General features: G+C 32.1%; 4 protein-coding genes across 4 annotated transcripts; 3 read left to right on the top strand and 1 right to left on the bottom strand.

Moving 5' to 3' along the window:
• Positions 1-917: 917 nt before the first annotated feature.
• LOTGIDRAFT_154123 (hypothetical protein) lies at positions 918-4,163 on the bottom strand (the record flags this gene model as incomplete). Its single annotated transcript, XM_009061844.1, has 5 exons — positions 918-1,052; positions 1,270-1,490; positions 1,754-1,992; positions 2,183-2,231; positions 4,139-4,163. 5 exons carry the CDS (start codon positions 4,161-4,163, stop codon positions 918-920), a joined length of 669 nt encoding a protein of 222 aa, XP_009060092.1.
• A 2,098-nt stretch (positions 4,164-6,261) lies between these two features.
• On the top strand, positions 6,262-9,681 carry LOTGIDRAFT_228982 (hypothetical protein). Its single transcript, XM_009061843.1, has 3 exons — positions 6,262-6,479; positions 6,836-7,007; positions 8,734-9,681. The coding sequence occupies exons 1-3, from the start codon at positions 6,273-6,275 to the stop codon at positions 8,967-8,969; spliced, it is 615 nt and encodes a 204-aa protein (XP_009060091.1). The 5' UTR covers positions 6,262-6,272; the 3' UTR covers positions 8,970-9,681.
• A 5,296-nt stretch (positions 9,682-14,977) lies between these two features.
• Positions 14,978-16,441, top strand: LOTGIDRAFT_106792 (hypothetical protein; the record flags this gene model as incomplete). The annotated part of the gene is made up of 4 exons (XM_009061842.1): positions 14,978-15,209; positions 15,449-15,624; positions 15,883-16,021; positions 16,206-16,441. 4 exons carry the CDS (start codon positions 14,978-14,980, stop codon positions 16,439-16,441), a joined length of 783 nt encoding a protein of 260 aa, XP_009060090.1.
• Positions 16,442-18,976: 2,535 nt separating this feature from the next.
• LOTGIDRAFT_209997 (hypothetical protein) lies at positions 18,977-24,211 on the top strand. Its single transcript, XM_009061841.1, has 6 exons — positions 18,977-19,133; positions 21,294-21,399; positions 21,626-21,840; positions 22,432-22,610; positions 23,111-23,243; positions 23,440-24,211. Exons 1-6 carry the CDS (start codon positions 19,109-19,111, stop codon positions 23,679-23,681), a joined length of 900 nt encoding a protein of 299 aa, XP_009060089.1. The 5' UTR covers positions 18,977-19,108; the 3' UTR covers positions 23,682-24,211.
• Positions 24,212-24,387: the final 176 nt, after the last annotated feature.

Raw genomic sequence — 24,387 nt, 5'->3', positions numbered from 1 at the left:
TACATAATAAATAGTGTTTATATGTGAAACTTTTTTGCTTTAAATTAGACTTAAAACCACATTTATGTATTGAAATTGATAGATTCTGAAGATTGCATCCACAGCTAATGAACAAACTTGTACTAAATTAACTCTGCTTATCTGCCTTTTCAGAATGGAATTGAGATGTAAGACTTTCTTTCTCAGAAAGAGCTACAAATAACAGACTTAATAGTAAATCAAACATAATGAGTAAGAACAAGTAAAGATTAAATGAAAAAGAATGTACAAAAATACATCTTTCCCTGAATTTTCTGAGGCACTTTACAAATAATATCTAATGTATCTAATTTAATTAAATAAAATAGTCAAAATTTCAATTTTACATCAAAAATATAACAAACAATTAATACTTAACACAAGTAAATCATTAGATTAAAATATGAGATTTAATTAAAAAGGATATCTTTAACAAGCATAGAATATATTACTGGTGACTGTTTCTTAACATCATAAACTGATTTAGACTCAAAATGACGACCCACACATTTTGTTACACATCGTAAATGTTTCAGTATATTTGGTTGATGGCTGCTAACTTTTTGGAGGGCACGACATAATTTAATTATAAACCATGACCCCTCGTCTTTTCTTCGAAGAGCATAAAATCCTAAAACAGATATCTCCAAAGTATGAATGACAAACCTGATTTTGCATGGATAAAAATAAGTTTCATTACATTGAAGTAAGTGGAAACTTATCTAAAGAACATAAATAAGATTACTCTAGTGATTTCTTATGAATTCTAAGATGTTCACAATTCAATATCGATCAACAGAATCAGCAGCATTAGCATTTATTATCTAAAAATTCATTATAATGCCATGATTTAAGTAAAAAAAGAAATGGTACAGTTTTTACTTAAAAGTAACAATATACTAACCAGGAGGTGTAGCATACATTACTAAATAATCTTTAAAACATGGTATTCTTGTTATCACCATTTTATCACTTGCTGAATCTACTTCATCTATAACAGTAGTACCAATATCAAACAAATTACCACGACAAGCCTACAAATAAGCACAAAGTACAATCTTATAGCATGCAAATGAGTGCAAAATGCTATTGCTGCTAGCCAAAGATCGTAATGTTTCTATGAATACAATCTTTCATAGTATCTACATCTGCATAATTTTTAAAACACATACATGTACATTTCTTTCATGCTTCTAACATAGATATCTGCTAAGATTTAAATTTTGTATTCAAAATAACTCATTACGTTACCTGTAGGAAGAATAATCTTGGTTTTCCAATTAAACCAATACAGATTTCATCTGAGAACAACTTTAATATTCTCTCTGTTGGAATATAGCCATCAGTAGCATATATTACATCTTCTTCTACTATTGTATTGTGATCAATGTGACTCTGAATCTTATCACCATGAGAACTCATAGCAAACACAAAACAATCAAAATCAGGATCCCTTGTCATCTCTAAAGCAACTACAAGAAGATAATAATGAATATATCAACCAAGTTGTAAAGCCATCACAATTGAAAGGAAGATAATTGGCAAAGTAATAACCAGTAATCATTGGTACTTTTTTGAATGAAAACTGAACTGTGGACAACTGTATCCATTTAATGTGAAATGAAAAAGGACCTCAATGTTTATATTGTGTATGCTACTTATATCAATATTATTTGTTAACATTCTCACTGGAAAAATTACATCTCTCATCAAACATTCAGGAAGAAGTTCTTACTCTTTTCCATTTCTGTTACTAATTGAAAACCATTCAGATCGGTAAAAACTCTGACATCAAATCCTAAGGATCTAAAACAATAAGATAGAAGTTCTCTATCTAGTTCAGCTCCAGCTCTTTTACTGTGTCCCTCAAATTTCTCATTCACAACCACTACAGCTATACCACGCTTCGTATGATTAAAGTTATAATAATCTAAATTATCATTGTAATCTACTTCTATAGCTTCAGTATTTGTTCTGTAACAAAATAATTTGATCATTTCATAACAGATTGTCTGATACAGAATACATCTGTCTGTGTAAAAAAAATATCAGATGTACAAACTGCACAATGGATGTTTCCTAAAAAAGTGAACAGGAGTCGTAGCTGAGGTATAAATACACTCTAAATCTGAACCTGATTCTACTGGTGATAACTAATACTCACCCAAGACAGGTTCCAATTTTCTTAACAACTCCACTCAAAAAATCCTTTTCTATAATACAAATATATTTATTCATTTCTAAAACATTTGAAATATTTCAATCTTAACAAGTGATTGCCTAGCAAAAGACAAACTCACTTCCCTGATAAATTTTTTAATATATCAAAGGCAGTCACCCGTCTGCATCAAATCATACCAAAATTCTAATTAGTACAAGATATTGTTGATTTAATCAAACACAAAAAATTTCATAAAATTTGGACATAAAAATTTTGATGCATTTTTACTCAGTCAAGGGCAATAACTAAAAAACCATTCATCGAAACTTGATTCAAACTCATCATTATAAATGATCACAATCAGATGTAAACTGTAGTCTCTATTGTATTCACAAATAAATTTTGATGCGTTTTTCTTAAGTCAGGGGCAATAACTCAAAGATAGCTTGCTAGGCAAGGTAACATGCGCCCACTACCAGCTGTCAGAAATGATAACAAAGTTTGTAGTGGTTTAATATGTGAAACCAATCATCCAATTGTTACTAATTTCAAGCTTAACTGAGATCTCATACCAAGTTTCATCAAGATCGGATGAAAAATGTAGTCTCTATCAGGCCTACAAGCCAAATTAGACGCATTGAACTAATTCAAGGGCCTGAAACCGTTCATCTGATTATTACCAATTTGAACTTGACTGAGGTCTTATCAATATCTACAAGCATACTAAGTTTCATCAAGATAGGATAAAAATTTTAGCCTTCAGCATGCATACAAGCCAAGGGCAATAACTCTGAAACCATTCATCCGATTATTACCAATTTTGAACTTGACCCAGACCTCATCAATATATACATGCATACTAAGTTTCATCAAAATCGGATAAAAATTGCAGTCTTTATCCTGCATCCAAGCAAAATTTAAGGCGTTTTTACTAAGTCAAGGGCAATAACTCTGAAACCATTCATCCGATTATTACCAATTTTGAACTTGACCGAGATCTCATCAATATATACATGCATACTAAGTTTCATCAAAATCAGATAAAAATTACAGCCTTTATAGCATACAAGCCAAATTTAACGTGTTTTTACAAAGTCAAGAGCAATAACTCTAAAATAATTCATCCGATTATTTCCAATTTCGAACTTGACTGAGATTTTATCAATATCTTCAAGATACTAAGTTTCATCAAGATACGATACAAATTTTAGCCTTTAGCATGCATACAAGCCAAATTTAATGTGTTTATACTAAGTAAAAGGCAATAACTCTGAAACTTTTCGTCCGATTATTACCAATTTCGAGCTTGACCAAGATCTCAGCAATATATACAAGCATACAAAGTTTCATTTAACACGTTTTTACTAAGTCAAGGGCAGTAACTCTGAAACCATTCATCCGATTATTACCAATTTCGAACTTGACCGAGATCTCATCAATATTTACATGCATACCAAGTTTCATCAAGATCAGATAAAAGCTGTAGCCTGTAGCTGTAGACGGATGGACGGACGGACAGGGGCAACGGCAATATACATCCACATTTCCATGTGGGCGTATAAAAACTGTTAATGGAAAAATCGTCAAATTCGAACATGATCAAGATCTCATCGAGATAACTGATCACACCAAATTTCATTTAAATCAGATAAAAACTGTAGTTTCTATTGTGTTTAAAAACAAATTTTGACGTGTTTTTTTCCTTATTGTGGACCAACGGACCGACCGACCAATGGACAGATCAATGACAATTAAAATGTGGTTGTTTAAAAATAGTTCTTTGAATTTACAATGCTTGAAAGGGTTATTATAATCTTAATTTTGTTTCAAACTGTATACAAAATAAAAACTTAAGCAGTTTTTGTTTATTTCAAAATGTATTGGCTAAGTTCTTTTTATATAAATTTTAAATTTAAGTTACAAATCTATGACAAACTAAAGAAATGTAAATGAACATACCATCTGATTTTCCAGGCTGCTCCATGCTGTTGTTTTCTTATTTTTTCAATAATAACTTATTCAAATGATAAAAAATCACCTGTAAAGTTCACAAGTTGTCAAAGCTAAACCTTAGTTTTGTTAGTATCATGTTAACCTTAGCCTTTGAACTTTTTGTGGAACACTCAGTTTTTCCTGGCGGGTGTGAGATAGTTTCATGGCTGATCTGAGGTAAAAAAAATATGTTGATATCTGAGGTGCAGAAACCCCATAAAACAGGCTTGTTAGTCTTACTTGCACTACTCCAGCCAACGAATTTCAAAATAACAGACGCTGGAATAGAGGCAGATATATGAGACTAGCAAAATGGGAGTAATAGATAAATCTATATTAACACAATTATTGAGAAATTAATAGGTTGTGTATACCTGGTTCCTGAGAGTGCGATAAGAGCATCAAGATTTAGTCAAATAATTTTTCCTGAACAGAAAATCAAATGTATATCCTTTCCTTTCATTTAATAATACAGCTATGAAGACTAATGTCTATCAACCCTAACCGCCACAACTGGCTTATGTTATATGATTTTTTTTATTTGTCAAGAATAAAATTACTAATGTCAAAGGTAGAGTGCAAGCTATTCATACTGATTGTGAACACGTCAAAAAGGGACTTAAACAATAAAGAATAAAGATAGCTTGCCAGGCAGGATAATATACGGCCACTGACATCTTTGATTTTAAATAAAGATATTTGGCAGTACAGTAGCAAGTAATATTCAACCTTTGGTCATAGGCCATAGGGAAGTTAACATACGCCCACTGGCAGCTGTCAGAAATGATTAAACAGTCTTTAGTGACTGCAGGGTTGCACAATATAGCTAATAGAGTAAAACGTCAAGTCAGACACGATATTTCGGTGAAATATTATCCGATCATCACGAAAATCAATAGGGATCATCTTCATAAGGACATTGACATACAAAATAAAAATCAAAAAAATCTGTAAAAAATTGTAGCCTGTGGAGTGAGCACGAGTTGCACAATATAGCTAATTGAGAAAAACGTCAAGTCAGACACGATATTTCGGTGAAAAATTATCCGATCATCACGAAAATCAATAGGGATCATCTTCATAATGACATTGACACACAAAATAAAAATCAAAATCAAAAGAATCCATAAAGAACTGTAGCCTGTAGAGTGAGCACGAGCCAAATGTGAACAGACGGACGGACGGACCGACGGGGTGATTACAATGTACGCCCATCTTACGTGTGGGCGTATAAAAATCAAAAGAATCTGTAAAGAATTGTAGCCTGTAGAGTGAGCACGAGTTGCACAATATAGCTAATAGAGTAAAACGTCAAGTCAGACACGATATTTCGGTGAAATATTATCCGATCATCACGAAAATCAATAGGGATCATCTTCATAATGATATTGACACACAAAATAAAAATCAAAAGAATCTGTAAAAAATTGTAGCCTGTAGAGTGAGCACGAGTTGCACAATATAGCTAATAGAGAAAAACGTCAAGTCAGACACGATATTTCGGTGAAAAATTATCCGATCATCACGAAAATCAATAGGGATCATCTTCATAACAACATTGACATACATAATAAAAATCAAAAGAATCCATAAAGAACTGTAGCCTGTAGAGTGAGCACGAGCCAAATGTGAACCGACGGACAGACGGGGTGATTACAATATACGCCCATCTTACGTGTGGGCGTATAAAAACCTAGACAGTTGGAAATCTAAAAAGAGTAGGCTAATATCACTTTCCAGACAAAATTTCACCCTGTTTCAATTGTTGGTCTGAACATCGTTTCAGGTTACATTTTAGTATTTCTGTATCACTACACAATTCGTGTACTGAGCACTATTTTAACAGTGAAATATTTTGTTATTGTATCTTAGAATATATAATGTTGTAGGTATGTCTAAACAGTAAAATAGTTGAAGTGGACATCGAATATGTAACTGGTTTGAGTTATTATGCTTAGCATTTTCATTGCTTGAAAAATAAATAATATTGTCTGTCCCAAACATTCTTAGAAAAAGCTATCCATGTTGCCATTGCAAGTAAGTCACTTCTTCTTGTTGAATATATGATCAAATTTAACGTCATTTTGTAGTTGCACAACAAATGAACGAAGACAGAGATTTTGATTGTTTTGTGTTGGCTATTAGTAGTCATGGTGAACATCTGGAGAAGACAGTTGGTGATAAAACAATTGTATCTGATGTCATACATTGTACAGATGGTTATATAACTACACAAAATATCTTACAAATATTCTCTGATGAGAACTGTCCTGGGTTAACTGGTAAACCAAGATTTTGTTTTATACAAGTAAGTTTGTTGGATATATTGGGATATTTGTCTGTAATTTTTTCTAATATCTAACTTTATTAAGATATATTAGATATTTCTCGAAGACAATGGCTTGTTTGTTTTCATAGATGCCAAAACCATTCAGCTGTATTACTTTTGTCAAAATTGCCTACTGGTATCTTATTCAGAAATTTAGAAATTTCCATTTCTTTCGAACACTTTGCATCAAAAGAATATTTCCAAAGCCTAAAAATCTGACAATATTGTATGTGTGAATTGATATATGGTAAACTATGTTTGTGTGTTTCTATATGAAGGTTCTAATTCAATCTTATCTGACTTCTTAAGAAGATATTGTTTGCTTTCTCTTTCAGGCTTGTCGAGGTAGACAATTAGATCCTGGTGTATTGATTAATAACCATAATATAGATATAAATTATGAATATGATAAGTTTGGTTATCATAATAAACCATTTACTAATCATATAGTAACAACACCGTTTCCTTGTATGACAGATTTTCTTGTTATGTATGCTACACCTCCAGGTAATTCATATATCTTAATCCCTCTTGAAATACTACAGAGAACAACCCAAATTTAAGACAAATTTAATGTGATAACAAAAAAAAGCTACCTTTCTACCAACATTTCCTGATTTTTTGAATGAGATGTGCTTATATTAATTAATATAATTAACAGATGCACGTTACATGTTTCTCAATTTTGTAGGTAAGGAAAGGGTTGGTATTAAACACGCTTGCTGATTATATTCATAAGGTTGTAAATTGCATCTATTTATTAAATGGACAGGTCTGCCATTTTTGGGGGTTGATTTTAGTCTTGAACGTATGTATAATCTTCGGAGTACTAGAAATGTACCAAAATCACATAATTCCTTTGAAAATACTTAACTAGGAATATAACTCACAATTTATATATATATGTCTTTTCAATATATCACAGAGTATCTTAACTTGACGAGTCGTCATTTTAACATTTGATCGCAGATAATTCTGGACACAAATGGATTTGAAGGTTCAAATTTTGAAGTGGGCTGTGAACACTATTACTGATTAGCTCAGCTAAAAAATTTCATTTCTGAGACTAAAGTATGATTGGTCAAAAAAATGGTCTACCTGTCCCTTTAACCTTGATAGGCCAAATTATCAGAGTTTACTTTTGTTTGTTGTAGAGAAGAAAGTAATGAATATTCATTGATGAGATATACACAGATGAATTCAAATCAAGTCATCTGCAGGGTCAACTACTAACTGCTTGTGATTCTCTCTCAGCCTCCGTCTGAACATTCACACTTACTTCTTTTTATACACCCACATGGTCGTATATTGTCGTTGCCCCTGTCCGTCGGTCTGTTGGTCCATCGGTCCCTCCGTCAACATTCCTTGTGGGGACAATAGAGACTACAGTTTTCATTTGATTGTTAAGTCAAGTTCCAATTTGATGATTTTTCCATGAACAGTGTTTGCTCTTGACTTAGTAAAGTCGCGTCAAATTTTTGTTGTAGGCACAATAGAAGCTACTGTTTTCAATGGATTTTGATGAAACTTGGTGTGAGCATTGGGATTCATAAGATCTCGGTCAAGTTTGAATTTGATGATTTTTCCATGAACAGTTTTTGAGTTATTACCCTTGACTTAGTAAAATTGCGTCAAATTTTGTTGTGGGCACAATAGAAGCTACAATTTTCATTGGATTTTGATGAAACTTGGTGTGAGCTTTGGGATTGATAAGATGGCAGTCAAGTTCGAACTTGTCAATTTTTCGAAAAATGGTTTTTTAGTTATTGCCCTTGACATAGTAAATTGGTCAAATTTTGTTGTGGGCACAATAGAATGTACAATTTTCACTGGATTTTGATGAAACTTGGTGTGAGCATTGGGACTGATCAGACGGCAGTCAAGTTCGAAATTGACGATTTTTTTTGTTATTGCCCTCGACTTCATCAAATTTGTCTATGTTAGTTAGTTAGTTAGTGTGAATTTGATGATACGTTTAGACACGAGAAGAGTGTGATAATTTAATGCTTCTGGGCTATTGCTATTGATTTAAAAAGATTTGTGGAAAACTCAACTGACCCTAAATTGATGAGATATTCAGGGTTTCTGAACTACAAATGCATAATGAAGAAATTTGGTATTATTATGAAGATCTTTAATATATTCTTGGTCAATAAAGATTTAGTTATCATCCCTGACTAGCTATCTTCATATTTTTAGACATATTTTATCTTATTTTATATTTATTTTTCAGGATATTATGCGTTCAGAAGAATGAAAGAGGGGTCATGGTTTGTTTTAGCTTTAGCCAAAGTTTTAAGATCTGCCTGTAGAGATAAATGTGATATCAATAAACTATTAAGACAAGTTGTAAAAGAAGTTTCATACGGGTACCAATCAGAGAGTAATAATTATGCTACAGACATGAAAAAACAAGCACCTGTTATATACTCCATGTTAACAAAAACTGTATACATGTGTCCAAAATAAAACCTTTTATTTTCTTTAAAGGTATATGATGGTCTAGAAGCATATATAAATCTTTTTTTTATTTTTAATTCTCTTGATTTTAGGACAGTTTATCTGTTTTATAACGATTTTATAATCTACCATTGTATTTATGAATATGTATATACATATTTGTTTTATAATGATTATATAATCTACCATTGTATTTATGAATGTATATACATATTGAACAAGTAATTTAGATAACTTTATTTAATCTAGTGACTCAATTTTCAATAATCTATTTTATTTCATAAAACTTTTAAAAGCCGTGATATTATTTAGCCTTGAATAAGGTTATGTTATACTTGCATTTGATTCTTGTAACTTTTGCTTTACATAGTGTCATATAGTTTTGTTTAGAATAAGATTAATTATGTTTTATTTGAATGAATATACTGAAAATCCCATATGAAATGACGATAGAAGCACAATGAGAAAAATAGTGTTTTGTGCCAGTCTAGTAACATAGAGGCAGTTAATTGTTTTATATATCTGTATAATGAAATTTTTCCTTTCCTAGAGGCTGGCACTTGACCATGCCATCCTTCCTAATTGAAATATTGAATGTTGAAAACTGTAAAAATTGTGCTTAATTTATTACTGATCATATTTATGCAAAGAGGTTACAGGTTTTATACAGTCAGGCCTGCATAAAACTTCTTTCTAACTTGTTAATAAAAAAAATATAATTAAATCACGATTCCGTTTACACGGTATCGCGCAATTTGATTGGATAACAGTGGTCACGTGAATTCGGTTTATATCTGTGTAAACGGAATGTAAATATAAGCCCCGCCCCTTAACGGACTACTTTTATCATTGGGTTTTATTGACGTGGTCACTACACAGCGTCGATGTCTTTCCTTCGAACGCCACCGAGCCGAAATCTACATTTCACTGAATGATTACGGTATTTTCCAAATTCCCTCGAATGTGCAATATCAACAAAATCATGATTTTTGGACTTATTTAGAACCTTGGCTTTCAATAATTGAACTTTAAATGTGGCCGCTCCGTCAACTTTCAAGCAATAGACAGTAGACTATAGATAGGTGACCTACTTATTTTTGATTGGCTGTTCTCTAGGGCGTATCTATTGTTAGTATCAGTTCATTAACGTTATGTTAAAATTTTAGGTATTTATGCGCCTTAGTTTGTTGCTATTTTAGATAATATTTAAACACGAATTCGAGTTGATTTAATTATAAGGAATGACCTGAACATTTTTTCAGTTTATCGATGTATAAACAGAAAAAACCTGTGTACACTTATGTATAAACCGCTACGCGGTCATTCCTTAAATAACAATTTTTTTTTTATTCTAATTTTGAATAATCAAATACATATACAGTAAATGAATTAATACAGACACCATACTAATGTGATCTTCTATATCATATTTCAATCTAAATATATACAGTAAATAATGTACTACAGACATCATACTAGGGTCATTCCATGTCAAATCACCCAATGAGGTAAACCGTAGGCCTTCCCCCTTTGATTTTGCTGAAATTTGGTTTATATGCTTATTTGGGCTGAAAAAGCTGATATTCGAAATTTTAGCTTCATCGGACAATCGGTTCCTGAGATATGGCCCACCCAATTTGGGGGATTTTGGCTAAAATGGGCGTGACCACCATTATTCAAATGACCAAAGCTCAGTAACCGATGGGTCAAAATTGCTAAAATTAATATTTCTAGAAAGGGAATTGGACAGGGATTCCAAGTCTGTCCTTTTTTGGGACATAGGAGTGTTTTAACGAGTGATGACCTTGGATATGCACTTTGACCTCGAATTTGACCTTGTGGCCCTCGTGACCTTGAGATGAAAAATTTAGCCCAACATGTTTTCTACACAACATAAAAAAATAGAAGGTATAATATCGTTACTAAGCCTCGAAAATCAAGTCAAATATCCACGGATGAGGCTAAAAACCAGTGTCTTTGCGCTTCAAACTGGATTATGTTCATGGATAGGTTTTGGGGATACAAAGTAACCTGCTGCAGACTTACCTAAAGATAGCTAACTGTGATTCAAATCGTCATCCTCTTTGAATCAGTCTGATCATACACCTATTAGGTTTAATGTTAATGAAGGTTTTCAAACTATTGAAAATAGGTATTTGTATTTTTTAAGGAATCGTGCGATTTTTGTACAATTCTTTTTTTTCTGAAGACAATTTACATACATTACATACTCGAATCAACACCCCTCCCTGAATAATGGCGCTACTAATCAATTACTGATCAGAGGAATAGCTTTAAGTATCACGGATAAATGGCAGTTCGGCCATTGTCTTACCACATTGTATGATCGGTTAATAAGACCATGTCAAAACCCGTATTCGTGATACGATGTACGATTGGTTTCTTTCTGTACTTGTCTATACGTGTACCATACTTGACTAAGCCCTAGCAAGAACAAAATTTAGTTCGCAAGGAAACATTTATTTATTTCCTTTCTTACCCATTGTTGGATGTGAAACCAATCTGTTTAGCTACCGCGCATTTCAATTTGTCATAGTGTATAGTATCATAGATAGATTAAATTTCCATACTTATTTATAATTCAACTTCACTGTCAAGTCAACTCTATAATGGATTTAACCATTGGTTACGTTTTTGTATGAATTCATTATTGTCCGCCTGGTTGATCGAGGCTTTTCCGGAAATACCACAGTGTTCAAAAATAGAATATTAGTTCATCTTCTCACAATACACAATAATAATAAACATTTCTAATCTAATAGTATTTTTAAACCTAATTTGAAACTGATAAAGTTAATTTTAATTAATTAGTTGGCAAAATGAGTGACAACGCCGAAGGATCGGGTAGGTACAATTGTTATTAATCAACTTTTATTCAAGATAGCATTCGTCTTATCCAGTCACTGACTTGGCCTACCCACTGCCAGTGGCACTGACAAGTACTGTCTGACTACAATGTTAACTGAATCGAATTTTGGCAATCATTTTCTTATAAATCGAAATATCAACTATAGAATACAACTGAGGCTTTTAAAGGGACATTCCGCTTTTTATGTAAGTAGAAAAAAGTCTTTTGCTCAATTTTGTGAAAACTATATAGGCCTACAGTGGTGTAACCTATTTTCGTGCAAATAAGGATTCAACACCGAATTTCGTCAAAATTAATAAACAGAATTTTTTTTTTTTATGTTTCCTCAGATATTCCATAAAATAATAAAAATAGGTTGTTTCGATATTCTTAATGAATCCCTCACTTTGACACATATTTTATGAGTACGGTAACTAACTCGCCATCGACGGCAAAATGCGTCACCTATTTTTGTGTCAAAATAACATGTTGTATGGATACCCAGTGGTATGATTAAACTCTCTTAGTATTTGTCTTTAATAATATTTCATTATAACTAATGACAATTCCATTAAAGATAAATGATTTGACTGAAAAAATAAGATATGTAAAATGTAAGAGTGATTTGTTGCTAAAAGTAATTGAAACAACATAAGGATATGGCCCAGTTTCTGTTCCAAAAAATTTTTCTGATGACATGGAATCCTCTAGTTTGTCACATGACTTTATTCAATAGAATATATTCTAGCAGACCACACTTGGAATTACAGCTGGGGATTGTAAGGAAATTTGGCTGATAAAATATTGTGATATTTGGTAATAATTGAAATCCGCTGGTTTCCTTTCAATGCATGAATTGTTTTGATCCTTTGACAGCTTAGAATCCCACTTTATAAAATGGTTATGTCCACCAGTTACTCATGTTACACAGCCTATATGGAGTTGAAACTGATAGTAAAGCATTTGTGTAGCTGTCATAATCATTATAAATTTCTTTTGTCGTTAATAAATTAGCAGGTAATGATGTCATCAAATCAAAGACGGTCAATAAATGTTCATGTATAATTCCCTTTCTGAATAAGTTTCAGTAAAACACTCATTTTAAACAATAGACCAGTCCTTACTACATATAGGATAAATGTTTGGTACACTGGCTGACAGCTCAATTTTAGATACCAACTTCATTGTTCTCTTATAATCCAACAAAAGTTACTAGTTAATTAAATCTACAATAAATTAAATTGTTCAGGCATCAATTTATCATTTTAAAAACTGACCAGAACACATGAAACTGAGCTCTATCAGGTGATAAAATGACTATACCTTTAATGCTATAAGAATTATTATATGTCAAATATTTCATTTAATAATGCTAACCGAACTGCCTTTTGTTGGGTGGTCCAATATTCCTTGAAGTGGTTTGGTACTGTTAGGTCAAGTGGGGTTTGGCAGCTTAATGACACCTGGCGCATAAGAACAGCAAACACTAAGAAAAAAAAAACAGTTGACAGATCAGTCCGTGCACCGAGTACCATATGTGTCCACTCTGCTTCATTACATTCATTTTATGGAAAAAGAATTCCTTTTACTCAACTGTAATTTGACATGTTCAATACTTGGAAACCATTTTGGATATTTATATGAACGAGGTCTAAAGAAAAGAAGAAATGTATTATATAAATAAATCAATAGCTCAGGTAGAAAGTAGAAATACTGTGGACTAGTAATACCTAGGGGAGTAGTTGATAGTATTATATAAGTAAACTATTCATTAGCTCAACAATAAAACTTAACATAGTATTACTTCATAGTAGCTCATATTTCTATTTAAAGCGAGCTGAATGTTTACAAGGAAAATATTATAGTGTAAAAACAATATAAGCTTTTTGCTGTTTGAAACCAAACATGACTTATGTGACTGTTGTTAGATATAATTGTATAGTCAGAAAAAAGCATTGTTGAAGGGTTTGCTGTAAGTGGTATTCCCTAATATAGTAGCATGAAATTTAAAGCAATAGTGACTGGAAAAAAATATATGACATTGTGTTTCATGTGACCAAGAGGAGTGCTTGTCAATAAAGAGTTAGGAATAGGCTCTTTATATTTATATATAATTTTTCTTATGAAATCAGTTCCTTTAAATACAAGGTGTTATAAGAAGGTAGATTACATTGATCTTATCAGATAGGTGAATAAACTTGGCGCTATATCTATATTATAACAATACAAAATATGGAAGGTAAGATATATTCCCATGCAATTGTGATTAATATTACATTTTACCTTCATTTAAGTTTTGTTTTAATAAATTTTGGTTAAAATGGACATGGTCCATTATCATACTAATTTATCATGTCAAACTAAGTAGCAGAATATTACCATAGTGAAAAACTATTTTGTTGTTTTGTAAAAGAAGCTGGTGTTTGCAAATTATTTGCTCAATATATTAAATAAAGGTTATGATCAATATCTATAAAACAAATTCACTAACAATAAAATGGCATTAAAGGAAATTGGTGAAATAAGAAATTAGTTCAGAATATTGTTGATTATGGCCAGCATCCATTGAAGACAAATTTGAATGACTTGAGTTTGAAAGAAAACCAGCTATGACAGATTTGAAATCTTTCAATTACTTGCTGCTGCATACCTGAAAAATGTGATCAATCATTGTGATATATTGTAATAATTACAGGTGATAATGTAGATGCTGTACCTGGTAGTGATAATGGAGCAGCTGGAGATGATATTGATGCAAGAGGAATCAGGTTAGTTGCTATTTTTGAATTGCTTTAAAATGTTGTAGAATGAAGTGGCTGTGTTAATGTAATGTCCACGGACAGTTTTTATATGACCATTTCTCAATAGTCTTTGATGTGCACAGCAGACAGAGTTTCTACCAATCTATGACAAATTTTTCCATCTCATCTCAAATACACTTGAGAATCCATGGCTTCTGACAATCATTTGACATCAATTTCTGTCTTGGTCCATTAATGCTTCTTTGTTGCTGGAAAGTATATTTCTAGTATTAGTTTTTCCAAGACACTTATAACCTTTTCAATATATTGTCAGTTATAACCAAAATTGTTAATAATTTAATTACAGAGGATTTTCATCAGCAACATCTGCCTCACATGGTGAACCTATGGAAACAGAAGAAGCTTTTTATTCTGAAGAATATGCTATGAATAAACCAAACCGTGGCGTAGCTATCATTATAAATAATGTATCTTTTCACCCCAGTACACAAATGGGTGAACGAACAGGAAGCGATAAGGACCATAAAGCTTTAAAACAGCGCTTTAAAGAATTGGAGTTTGATGTGAGAGAGTTTAAAAATTTAAAGCGAGATGATATGGAAAGTTTAATGAAAAAAGGTATATTGTGAATTACTGAATTTTAGTTTAAGCTAATTGCATTGACATGTATTCAAAGCTGTTTGTTTTTGACAAAGGGATAGCTTTTAATTTTTAAGTGAGATAACAAAATTATACTGACAATACTTCCTGCTTTACAATGAGCAGTTTACACTTTGGTCAGCTATAAGACAAGTAAAGTCTTATTTCTATGAGTAGTATTGTTCATTCAAACAAATGATTATTTAATTTAATTTCAGTTGCTGGTGAAAGTCATGACAATAATGATTGTTTTATGTGTGCCATGTTGTCACATGGTGAAGAAGGAACTATATATGGTTTTGATGGGCCTATTGAAATTCAAAGACTTATTGAACCTTTTAAAGGTCATAATTGTCGTAGTTTAGCTGGAAAACCTAAAATCTTTTTTATACAGGTAAAAATAAAACTTATGTAGGCTATAATTTTTCTAGTTTCATTGTCCAAAACAAATGTCTGGGTGTTTGTATCCAAAACTTGTGAACTGCTTAAAATGTCAGTGGTGTATGCTTCTTATCAGTGGACAGTGAGTTTACTAACATTGCTCATATATCTTATGTCCTAAAATAATTGACAATCATTTCCAAACAACTATCTTTTGATTGATTTCATATTTGAAACAAGTCGTGTAAATAAAAAAGTGGAATATTTTCAGGCTTGTCGTGGAAGCAAGTTAGATGCTGGTGTAGAACAACAAGATAGTAAAGGAAGTCGTGAAAGTGAAACAATAGAATATAAAGTACAACGAATTCCAACTGAGGCTGATTTCCTCATAGCTTATTCTGTAGTACCAGGTATATTATTACTATTTACTATTTATATTTTAACTTACTAAGTACCAATCAAAAAAATTTATACACTCTTTGTTAACAATTTTAAAAAATTAAAAAAAAATTAAATGTAAGCAAAGGATATAGATTCAGTTCAAATAATCAATTGTAATATTTTTGTTTATGAATGTTTTTTTTTTCATTGTAGGTTATTTTTCATGGCGTAACTCAGCAAATGGCTCATGGTTTGTACAAGCTATAAGTGAAGTATTCAGAAAATATGGTCAGAAGTTAGATTTGATGACATTGATGACTAGAGTAAACAAATTAGTGGCTTATAATTTTGAATCAAACGCCAGTAAAGAATATATGACTAACAAAAAACAGATTCCATGTATAACCTCTATGTTAACTAAAGATGTGTATTTTAGATCCAAAAATTAAATTGTTAATTCATTATGCTAATAATAATCTTGTTCCATATGGAGTCTTTCAACTCAGTTTGAAGATTGAATAATTAATATGAAATAGTGTGCAGAAATGACTGCCAAAACATTTTAAGCAGAACCATCAGTGATATAACTTAAAGGGACAGGTGTGCCATTTTGGGGGGTTGAATTTTAGTCTTGAATATATATATATACTTTGGGAGTGAACTGTGAACACACTGATTAGCTTAACTAAAAAATCCAGTTTCTAAGACTAAAGTATGATTAGTCAAAAAATGGCCTACCTGTCCCTTTAACCATTTGTGAATGTATATTGTATTAGCTTATGTACAAGAACAGCAGTAGGACTATAGTCAAGGAAAGAGAATATAATGAGGATTTTTAGCTATCTCATGAAATATTCATTTCTTGCAAACAGTAGTAGCACAAAAAATAATTTTCAACTATAGAAAGACTTGTCAATTTAAACCACCACATTTTCTACTGCACAGTCAACTGTTGTGGTCAATTTCAGACATAAATATTGTAAAATAAATAAATCTAATACAATAATAAAATTTATATTTTCAATTTGTTGACCTCACCCTGCTTATCATCATAGCATGGTAGAAACTAGAGAGTGTTGCAATCTAGATCATACACCAAACTTATTAAAGGGTAGCTGTTTTTATATTTGAATTAATTATCATAATAACAAATATTGGTACTGTTAACATAGTGCTCAATACATCATTTGTAGCATGACATAGAAATATTATAACAGAACCTGAAACATGCTGTTAGAGTATCACGCTGTGCAATCTTTAGAGCTGGTTTCACCTTCGGTTTTAATACTTTAATTATGATACTAGTTGTCCCATGTCAAGGTTCAAAATGTAGATTTGGTCTCAAAACTTGTTTTATGCAATGTAATATGTTTATCATTCATTTTGGTTATGGTCAAAAGACAGTTTGATTTATCAAGACATAACATAAATGATTATTTTTAGTGCTCATCATTTTACATTTCACTCACTTCTGATCTCAATTGGTAAAGCAGGATACTTTATTATAGTTAAATAATAATATGTAGAATTTTCATGTTTAATTTCTTGTTATTTATCTGCTTAACCCAATCCAGCCATAATTAATAGCTGGTCCTGGTGTTATTCAAATCATATTTTGAAATTTTGACAAAATGGCAGAAGATTATTTCTGTTATATCATTACATATTTGATATTTGCAGATTTGTAACTTTTGTTTTTAATATTAAATTGGTTTCAGATTTATGTGAACCTTTACATTATATTTCAATCCAAATAAAAACATATAAATATCTAAATATATACAGTAAATGATTTACTATAGACATCATACTAATGTGATCTTCTATATCACAGTAAATGATTTACTATAGACATCATACTAATGAGATCTTCTACATCATATTTCAATCTAAATATATACAGTAAATAATGTACTACAGACATCATACTAATGTGATCTTCTACATCTTATTTCAATCTAAATATATACAGTAAATAATGTACTACAGACATCATACTAATGAGATCTTCTATATCATATTTCAATCTAAATATATACAGTAAATAATGTACTACAGACATCATACTAATGAGATCTTCTACATCTTATTTCAATCTTAATATATACAGTAAATAATGTACTACAGACATCATACTAATGAGATCTTCTACATCTTATTTCAATCTAAATATATACAGTAAATAATGTACTACAGACATCATACTAATGAGATCTTCTATATCATATTTCAATCTAAATATATACAGTAAATAATGTACTACAGACATCATGCTAATGAGATTTTCTATATCATATTTCAATCTAAATATATACAGTAAATAATGTACTACAGACATCATACTAATGAGATCTTCTATATCATATTTCAATCTAAATATATACAGTAAATAATGTACTACAGACATCATACTAATGAGATCTTCTATATCATATTTCAATCTAGATATATACAGTAAATAATGTACTACAGACATCATGCTAATGTGATCTTCTACATCTTATTTCAATCTAAATGGTGCACGGTAACTTGGTCGGGGGAAATATGGTCACAGTAATACGGGCACCAGGTATTTTGGTCTGTAGCCCACATTGTAATTTGGTCATAGTTAGGCCTATATTTACCTCCCCCTTCCGTGATCGATAATCACTCTCGTAGCAACTAATGTTCTTGTTCAACCCTCCTGGAACGCCCGTTAGGCGCTTGATGCTATTGGCCGACAGCATATCACCAGAGCGACTGACTGAATTGGGACAAGTGCGCCTTTTTTTACTATCATACTTGAGGATAAATTTGTTGATTTATGCCTTTATAATATCCGATTGCCTGAATTCAAAGACAAGGACAAGCGTGACAGCGCTATCCAAAAAATAGCGACAGCAAGAGCAAACTGGTAAGATCCTCACTGAAACTAACGAACAGTTGCGAACGTTGGTTCGAATGACTCATAGGTTTCACTTCGTCGGTTACTTAGTTGATACAAGGAAACATTAAAGTAACGGTATTAAAATGCATGCATAGTCCAGCTTATCAAAAATAGTAATAAATCGTCCAACTAATTACTTTGAACCTAATTTAAAACTGATTGTGTTGATTTTAATTAATTGATTGACAAAATGAGCGACAAAGGGGATGGATCAGGTACGTGCAACTGTAATTATTTAAATGCAAGGTAAGCCTCATTCACTACTATAATACAGTTTCGATTGACTAGTATAGGCTACACAGTGCTGACTAATCTTTCCTACCACAGATTGTGGTTTCTGAATAGTATATTTTCTCATTTCATGATTATTCTTAATAAAATTTTCATAGCTTACATACATACGAAACTACGAATGGATGAAGATATAGAATTTTGGTGAAATAATTTTTTATACGCCCACATGAAATGTCTGTCCGTCCGTCCACAATTGCTCGTAAACACTCTACAAGGCACAATTCATGGCGGATTTCGTCGAAACTTGGTATGGTTGTTTGTAATCACCCAAGGATGAACCCTATTGAAAATAAGAAAAATCGGAAAATATTTAAAATGAGTTATTGCCCTTGTTCTTAATACGCTCGTAAACACTCTAGAAGGCGCAATTCTATGGATTTTGATGAAACTTGGTGTGAGTGTTTGTTATCACCCAAAGATAAACCCAATCGAAAGTAAGAAAAATTGAAAAATATTTAGTATGAGTTATTGCCCTTGTTCTTCAAAACGCGTTCAATTTTTAGCTCGTAAATTTGCACTCCAGAAGGCACAAATCTTGACGAATCTTGATATGAGTGTTAGTAATCACCCAAGGATGAACCCTATTGAAAATCAGAATAATCGAAAAATAATTAGTATGAGTTATTGCCCTTGTTCTTGAAAAAGCGTTCAGTTTTTAGCCTGTAAAATAGAAGGCCCAATTCTGGACTGATTTTGATGAAACTTGGTAATATTATTCAGTATCACCTCAAAAAGTTCAAAAGAAGTGTATGTCTAAAGGTTGAATATTTCATACTGGTAATAAAATTGTTACTGCAATGCCAAATATTTTTTTCAAAATCAAAGCTGCCTGTGGGTGTATATTACCTTTACTTTTCGATAGGGGTTAAATTTGGGTGATAATAAACATAATCATTCTGTTATAGATATCGAACCTGCAACTTTCAAAATATCTATCAGAGGCTAGAAAAGGGGTAGCTAAATGTTTCGATTTACCTTTGATGATAACCAATTTCAGCGAAGATTTCAATAAAATTCGTTAAGAATTTTAGAGTGTTTACTGACGGAACGTTGACCTACGTATGGGCGTTTTGATGGGAAGTAGGGAACCTCTACTGAGTTCTCATCTTTATTTTACTCAAATCCATAATGCCCCTCGCATCAAGGAAAATTACAATTTTTAGAATTAATGTGATAATTCCAGAAACATTGTGCCCTAAGGGATAGGTTGATATATTTCTTTCTTTGATACAATCAGCTATATGCACCTGTAAAAGCTACTTCAAATTTGAGTAAGGTCTCAGATAAGTATGAAAAGATAGCTTGCGAGGCAAGGTAACATACGCCCACTGGCAGCTGTCAGAAATGATAAAAGAGTCTTGTGACTAAAGTAGGAATTTTCTTATATTGAAGAAATTTTAGTAGTTTGAATTCAATTATATATACATATATGCCAGTTATTTATGCTGAGTAATTCTACAATTTTTTTTAAAAATCAATATCAATAACCCAAATACAACAAACAATTAAATCAGCTCTAATCAAGGGCAAAAAAAATCCTGCTCACGAACTATTTTTAACAAATTTCGACGCGTTTTAACAAAGTCAAAGGCAATATCTCAAAAACCGTTCATCGAAAATACGTCAAATTCGAACTCGACCGAGATCTTATCAATCTTCATGTGGGCGTATAAAAAGGTTGGTGGTCTTGGGACCAGCTATATTCCAGCTACTGATAGTGATAGCTAATTTGAAAGTGATACCGGTCAAAATATCTATCAGGGTCTGGAATATCTAGAGTCAGATGTTTCGGGCCATTGCCTGGGTCCCCTCGTGGATTAAGGCTGGTCCGGGCCATACAACCACACACTCACACATCCACTTTAAAATTTCTAATCATTTGCTCCAGTTCTGAAATGCTGAAGTGCTTTTATTGTTATCATTTAGCCCATTCAACTAATGGTTCATTAACGCCTCTGCTCTGCGATTAAGAAAATACTTCCAACTTCACTTTGATAGAAACCCAATCATGTCGAATTTAAAATCGTCCAATCATTAAAAACAGACGCTGTAATGATTGTGATGTATCGTAATAATTACAGGTGATAATGTAAATGCTGTCGTTCCTGATAACGCTAACGTTGGTGCTATAAGCCTAGGTCAAGGTGAATGTTCTGTACGTGGAAGCGATACTGGAGCTACTGGAGGGTACAGATACACTTAATTTTTTTATATTTGCATAGCATTTTGTTTGCTTTTTGGGGCAAAATTGTAAATATCAGTTTAAAATTTTATGGAGCAGTTTTTGTCCGCCTATCCCAGGCTGTAGAAAATAGAACACAACTTTGTTAAACTATCTGGACTTTTATTAGGCCTATATGACATTCTCCGTATATGTTGTCAGTAATATACTAAATTGTTAATTTTATTACAGAAGACTTTCGGAAGAATATGCTATGAAAACAGAAAATCGTGGTATTGCTATCATTATAAATAATGTATTATTTGACCCCGAAACAGAAATGGATGAACGAAAAGGGGGCGAAGTAGATCAAGAAGCCTTAAAACAACGCTTTACAGAATTAGAGTTTGATGTGAGAGAGTACAGAGATTTAACTGTTGCTAAAATGGAAAAGTTAATGATAAAATGTATTGTTAATTTTAATTTTGACTCAGTTGTTTAAACATGGTAGCAGTTTGAGATAACATGTCTTTCAGTTGTGTGCTTAAAACTAATAGCAAAGAAAGTATTACACTCAATCTTCAAAAAGTGTCTTCCATATCGAAAAAATGAAAATGAGTTTTACGTCCTACTTTTCTGTACCATGTTGGCTAATGAAGACGGGTAACGCCATGCAGGGTGCAATGAGGGAAATTTTGTCAGGACAGCGGCATTAGCCTGCTCTTTTTCGATTTCCAACTGTCGAGGGATCTTTAACGTGCACAGCCTGTAGCACATGGGGCCTCGGTTTATTGTCCCATCCGAACGACTAGACGCGTTTTCCATGTCAGCCCCTCGTACCTGCATCACTGACAGGGGGAGACCGGATTGAAAAATCCGAAGGTATTATCTCGACATATGCCGGGATTGAATCTTGGACCTTCAGGTTAGCGAGCAAACGTCTAACTCACTGAGCCACCGCGGCTCCCGTCTTCCATATCGATAGCTAATCAATAATATAATGTAATACATTGTAGCAGATATCAATCAACAAAATATTATATTTCTATTTTTTTTAGTTGCTGGTGAAAGCCATAAAAATAATGATTGTTTTATGTGTGCCGTGTTGTCACATGGTGACAAAGAATATGTATATGGTGCTGATGGTGTTAGTATTAGAACTGAAGACCTTATTAAACCATTTAATGGTGATAATTGTCCCGATTTAGCTGGAAAACCTAAAATCTTCATTATACAGGTAATTACAACTTACGTATAATTTTTCAATTGCCAGGCAGGATGCGCTCAGAATAATTCCCAGTTCATTAGAAGAGCTGTTAAATATGTGTCAAATCGGACCCAAATTGTCGAAGATATGGTAGATAAAAACCTACAAAACAAAAAATTTGACAAAAACTTTTGGTTCTATTGCGTTCACTGGTAACTTTAAAGGTATTTTCCGTATATTAAGAGTTGAAACTCCATCAATAAGCCCACCCAAATTCAAACTTGTCCACGATATGTCAATTTAACTATACACTCCAAATTTTATCAACACTAGACTCAATATTGTGAGTTGGTTCGCGATCATACTTTAAACGTACTCTCCTTCGCATTCACCAGCTCATGACAATATAAGCTCCACATTTGAATGCGATTGTATAAAAATTAGAAATTTAACCATGGTTTCCCAAATATCGTACTTATATCTGAAACATGTGCAAACTTGATGTGATAAAGAATGTGAAACAATTTCAGGCATGTCGTGGTAGCATGGTTGATAATGGTGTAGAAATATATTCCGATGACAATGGAGGTCGTGAAACATTCGAAATTGCACAAATAATTCCAATAGAGGCTGATTTTCTAAAAGCTTTTTCGGTAGTAGAAGGTATGTTGCTTCTATTTGATTTATATTTTTTTCTTTACTTATCAAAAAGTTTTAATACACAAGATTTTGTAAATAATTTTGATACATAAAACGCAAGCAAGGGATATACATGTATATATATTTCTATATTCAGTTCAAATAGTAAAATAGTTTAGTTTTTGAAATTAAAAGGTCTCTATACGTTCTAAATATTTAGGTTATGTTGCATATCGTAACACAGAAAAAGGCTCATGGTTTGTACAAGCTATTAGTGAAGTATTCAGAAAATATGGTCAGAGAGAAGATTTGATTACATTAATGACTGAAGTAAACAGATTAGTGGCCTATGAGTTTGAATTAAAAGCGGGTGAAAAATATGTGAAACAGATGCCGTGTTTAACCTCTACCTTAACTAAAAAGGTGTATTTTAAACCTAAAACAGGCTATCCAGCTAACTAAAATTAAGAAATTAATAATATGGGAATTAAAAAATTTAATTATATATAATTAAATAAATGATTTCTTTTGCACATTTGACAATTAAGAAACTTACTTGAGCGCCATGGTTGAGAGTGGGGGATCTTCACTCCCTAAGAAAAGTTTTAAAATTAGGTTTGATTCATTGCATCTGAAGCCATTTCAAACAGTATTTCAACAACGATCGCCTCTTGAGTAGATATACAAAAATTTAGGAATTGATATAAAAAAAAAGGCCAGGTATTCTCGAAACGATCTTAGCGCTAGGATGTCTAGAAGTTCTTATCTTCTAACATTGATTCTAGGGCATCTTAGCGCTAAGATCGTTTCGCGAATAAATTGCCAGGTTTTTTTTAGGAAAAATTTAGTATGTTTTAGTTATTTAGGGCTGCTAAGACAGCTTGCTAAAAATTAATCGATATAATTAAACTATTACATCACATTGAAAGCAAATTATTCATCCATTCATTGAATTTCAGAAGATTTTTATTATTAAAGATTTTTGTAATTTTTGTTTTTAATATTGAGATTAAATAGGAGCAAGTGTGATAAAAATCAAAACCGGGTTTCTCCAATTGTCAACGGATGGGCAATACGTTGGGGAGGTGGGGGGCATGGCCAACCCCCTAGATACTCCACTACTCGAAAATATACACCAATGCTTGTGTAAATCTGCATATCTGCAACA

The sequence above is a fragment of the Lottia gigantea genome (genome assembly GCF_000327385.1).
Source record: "Lottia gigantea unplaced genomic scaffold LOTGIsca_5, whole genome shotgun sequence".
NCBI classification, from domain to species: domain Eukaryota; kingdom Metazoa; phylum Mollusca; class Gastropoda; family Lottiidae; genus Lottia; species Lottia gigantea.
Note: the sequence above shows the minus strand (reverse complement) of the source record. Positions and strands in the feature narration are given on the sequence as shown.

Coding starts and splice junctions, on each gene's coding strand:
- LOTGIDRAFT_228982 (XM_009061843.1), top strand. CDS start 6,273: ATGAACGAAGACAGAGATTTTGATTGTTTTGTGTTGGCTATTAGTAGT. Junction 6,480..6,835: donor CAAGATTTTGTTTTATACAA/GTAAGTTTGTTG, acceptor TTTCTCTTTCAG/GCTTGTCGAGGTAGACAATT. Junction 7,008..8,733: donor TATGTATGCTACACCTCCAG/GTAATTCATATA, acceptor TTTATTTTTCAG/GATATTATGCGTTCAGAAGA.
- LOTGIDRAFT_209997 (XM_009061841.1), top strand. CDS start 19,109: ATGAGCGACAAAGGGGATGGATCAG. Junction 19,134..21,293: donor CGACAAAGGGGATGGATCAG/GTACGTGCAACT, acceptor TAATAATTACAG/GTGATAATGTAAATGCTGTC. Junction 21,841..22,431: donor GGAAAAGTTAATGATAAAAT/GTATTGTTAATT, acceptor TATTTTTTTTAG/TTGCTGGTGAAAGCCATAAA.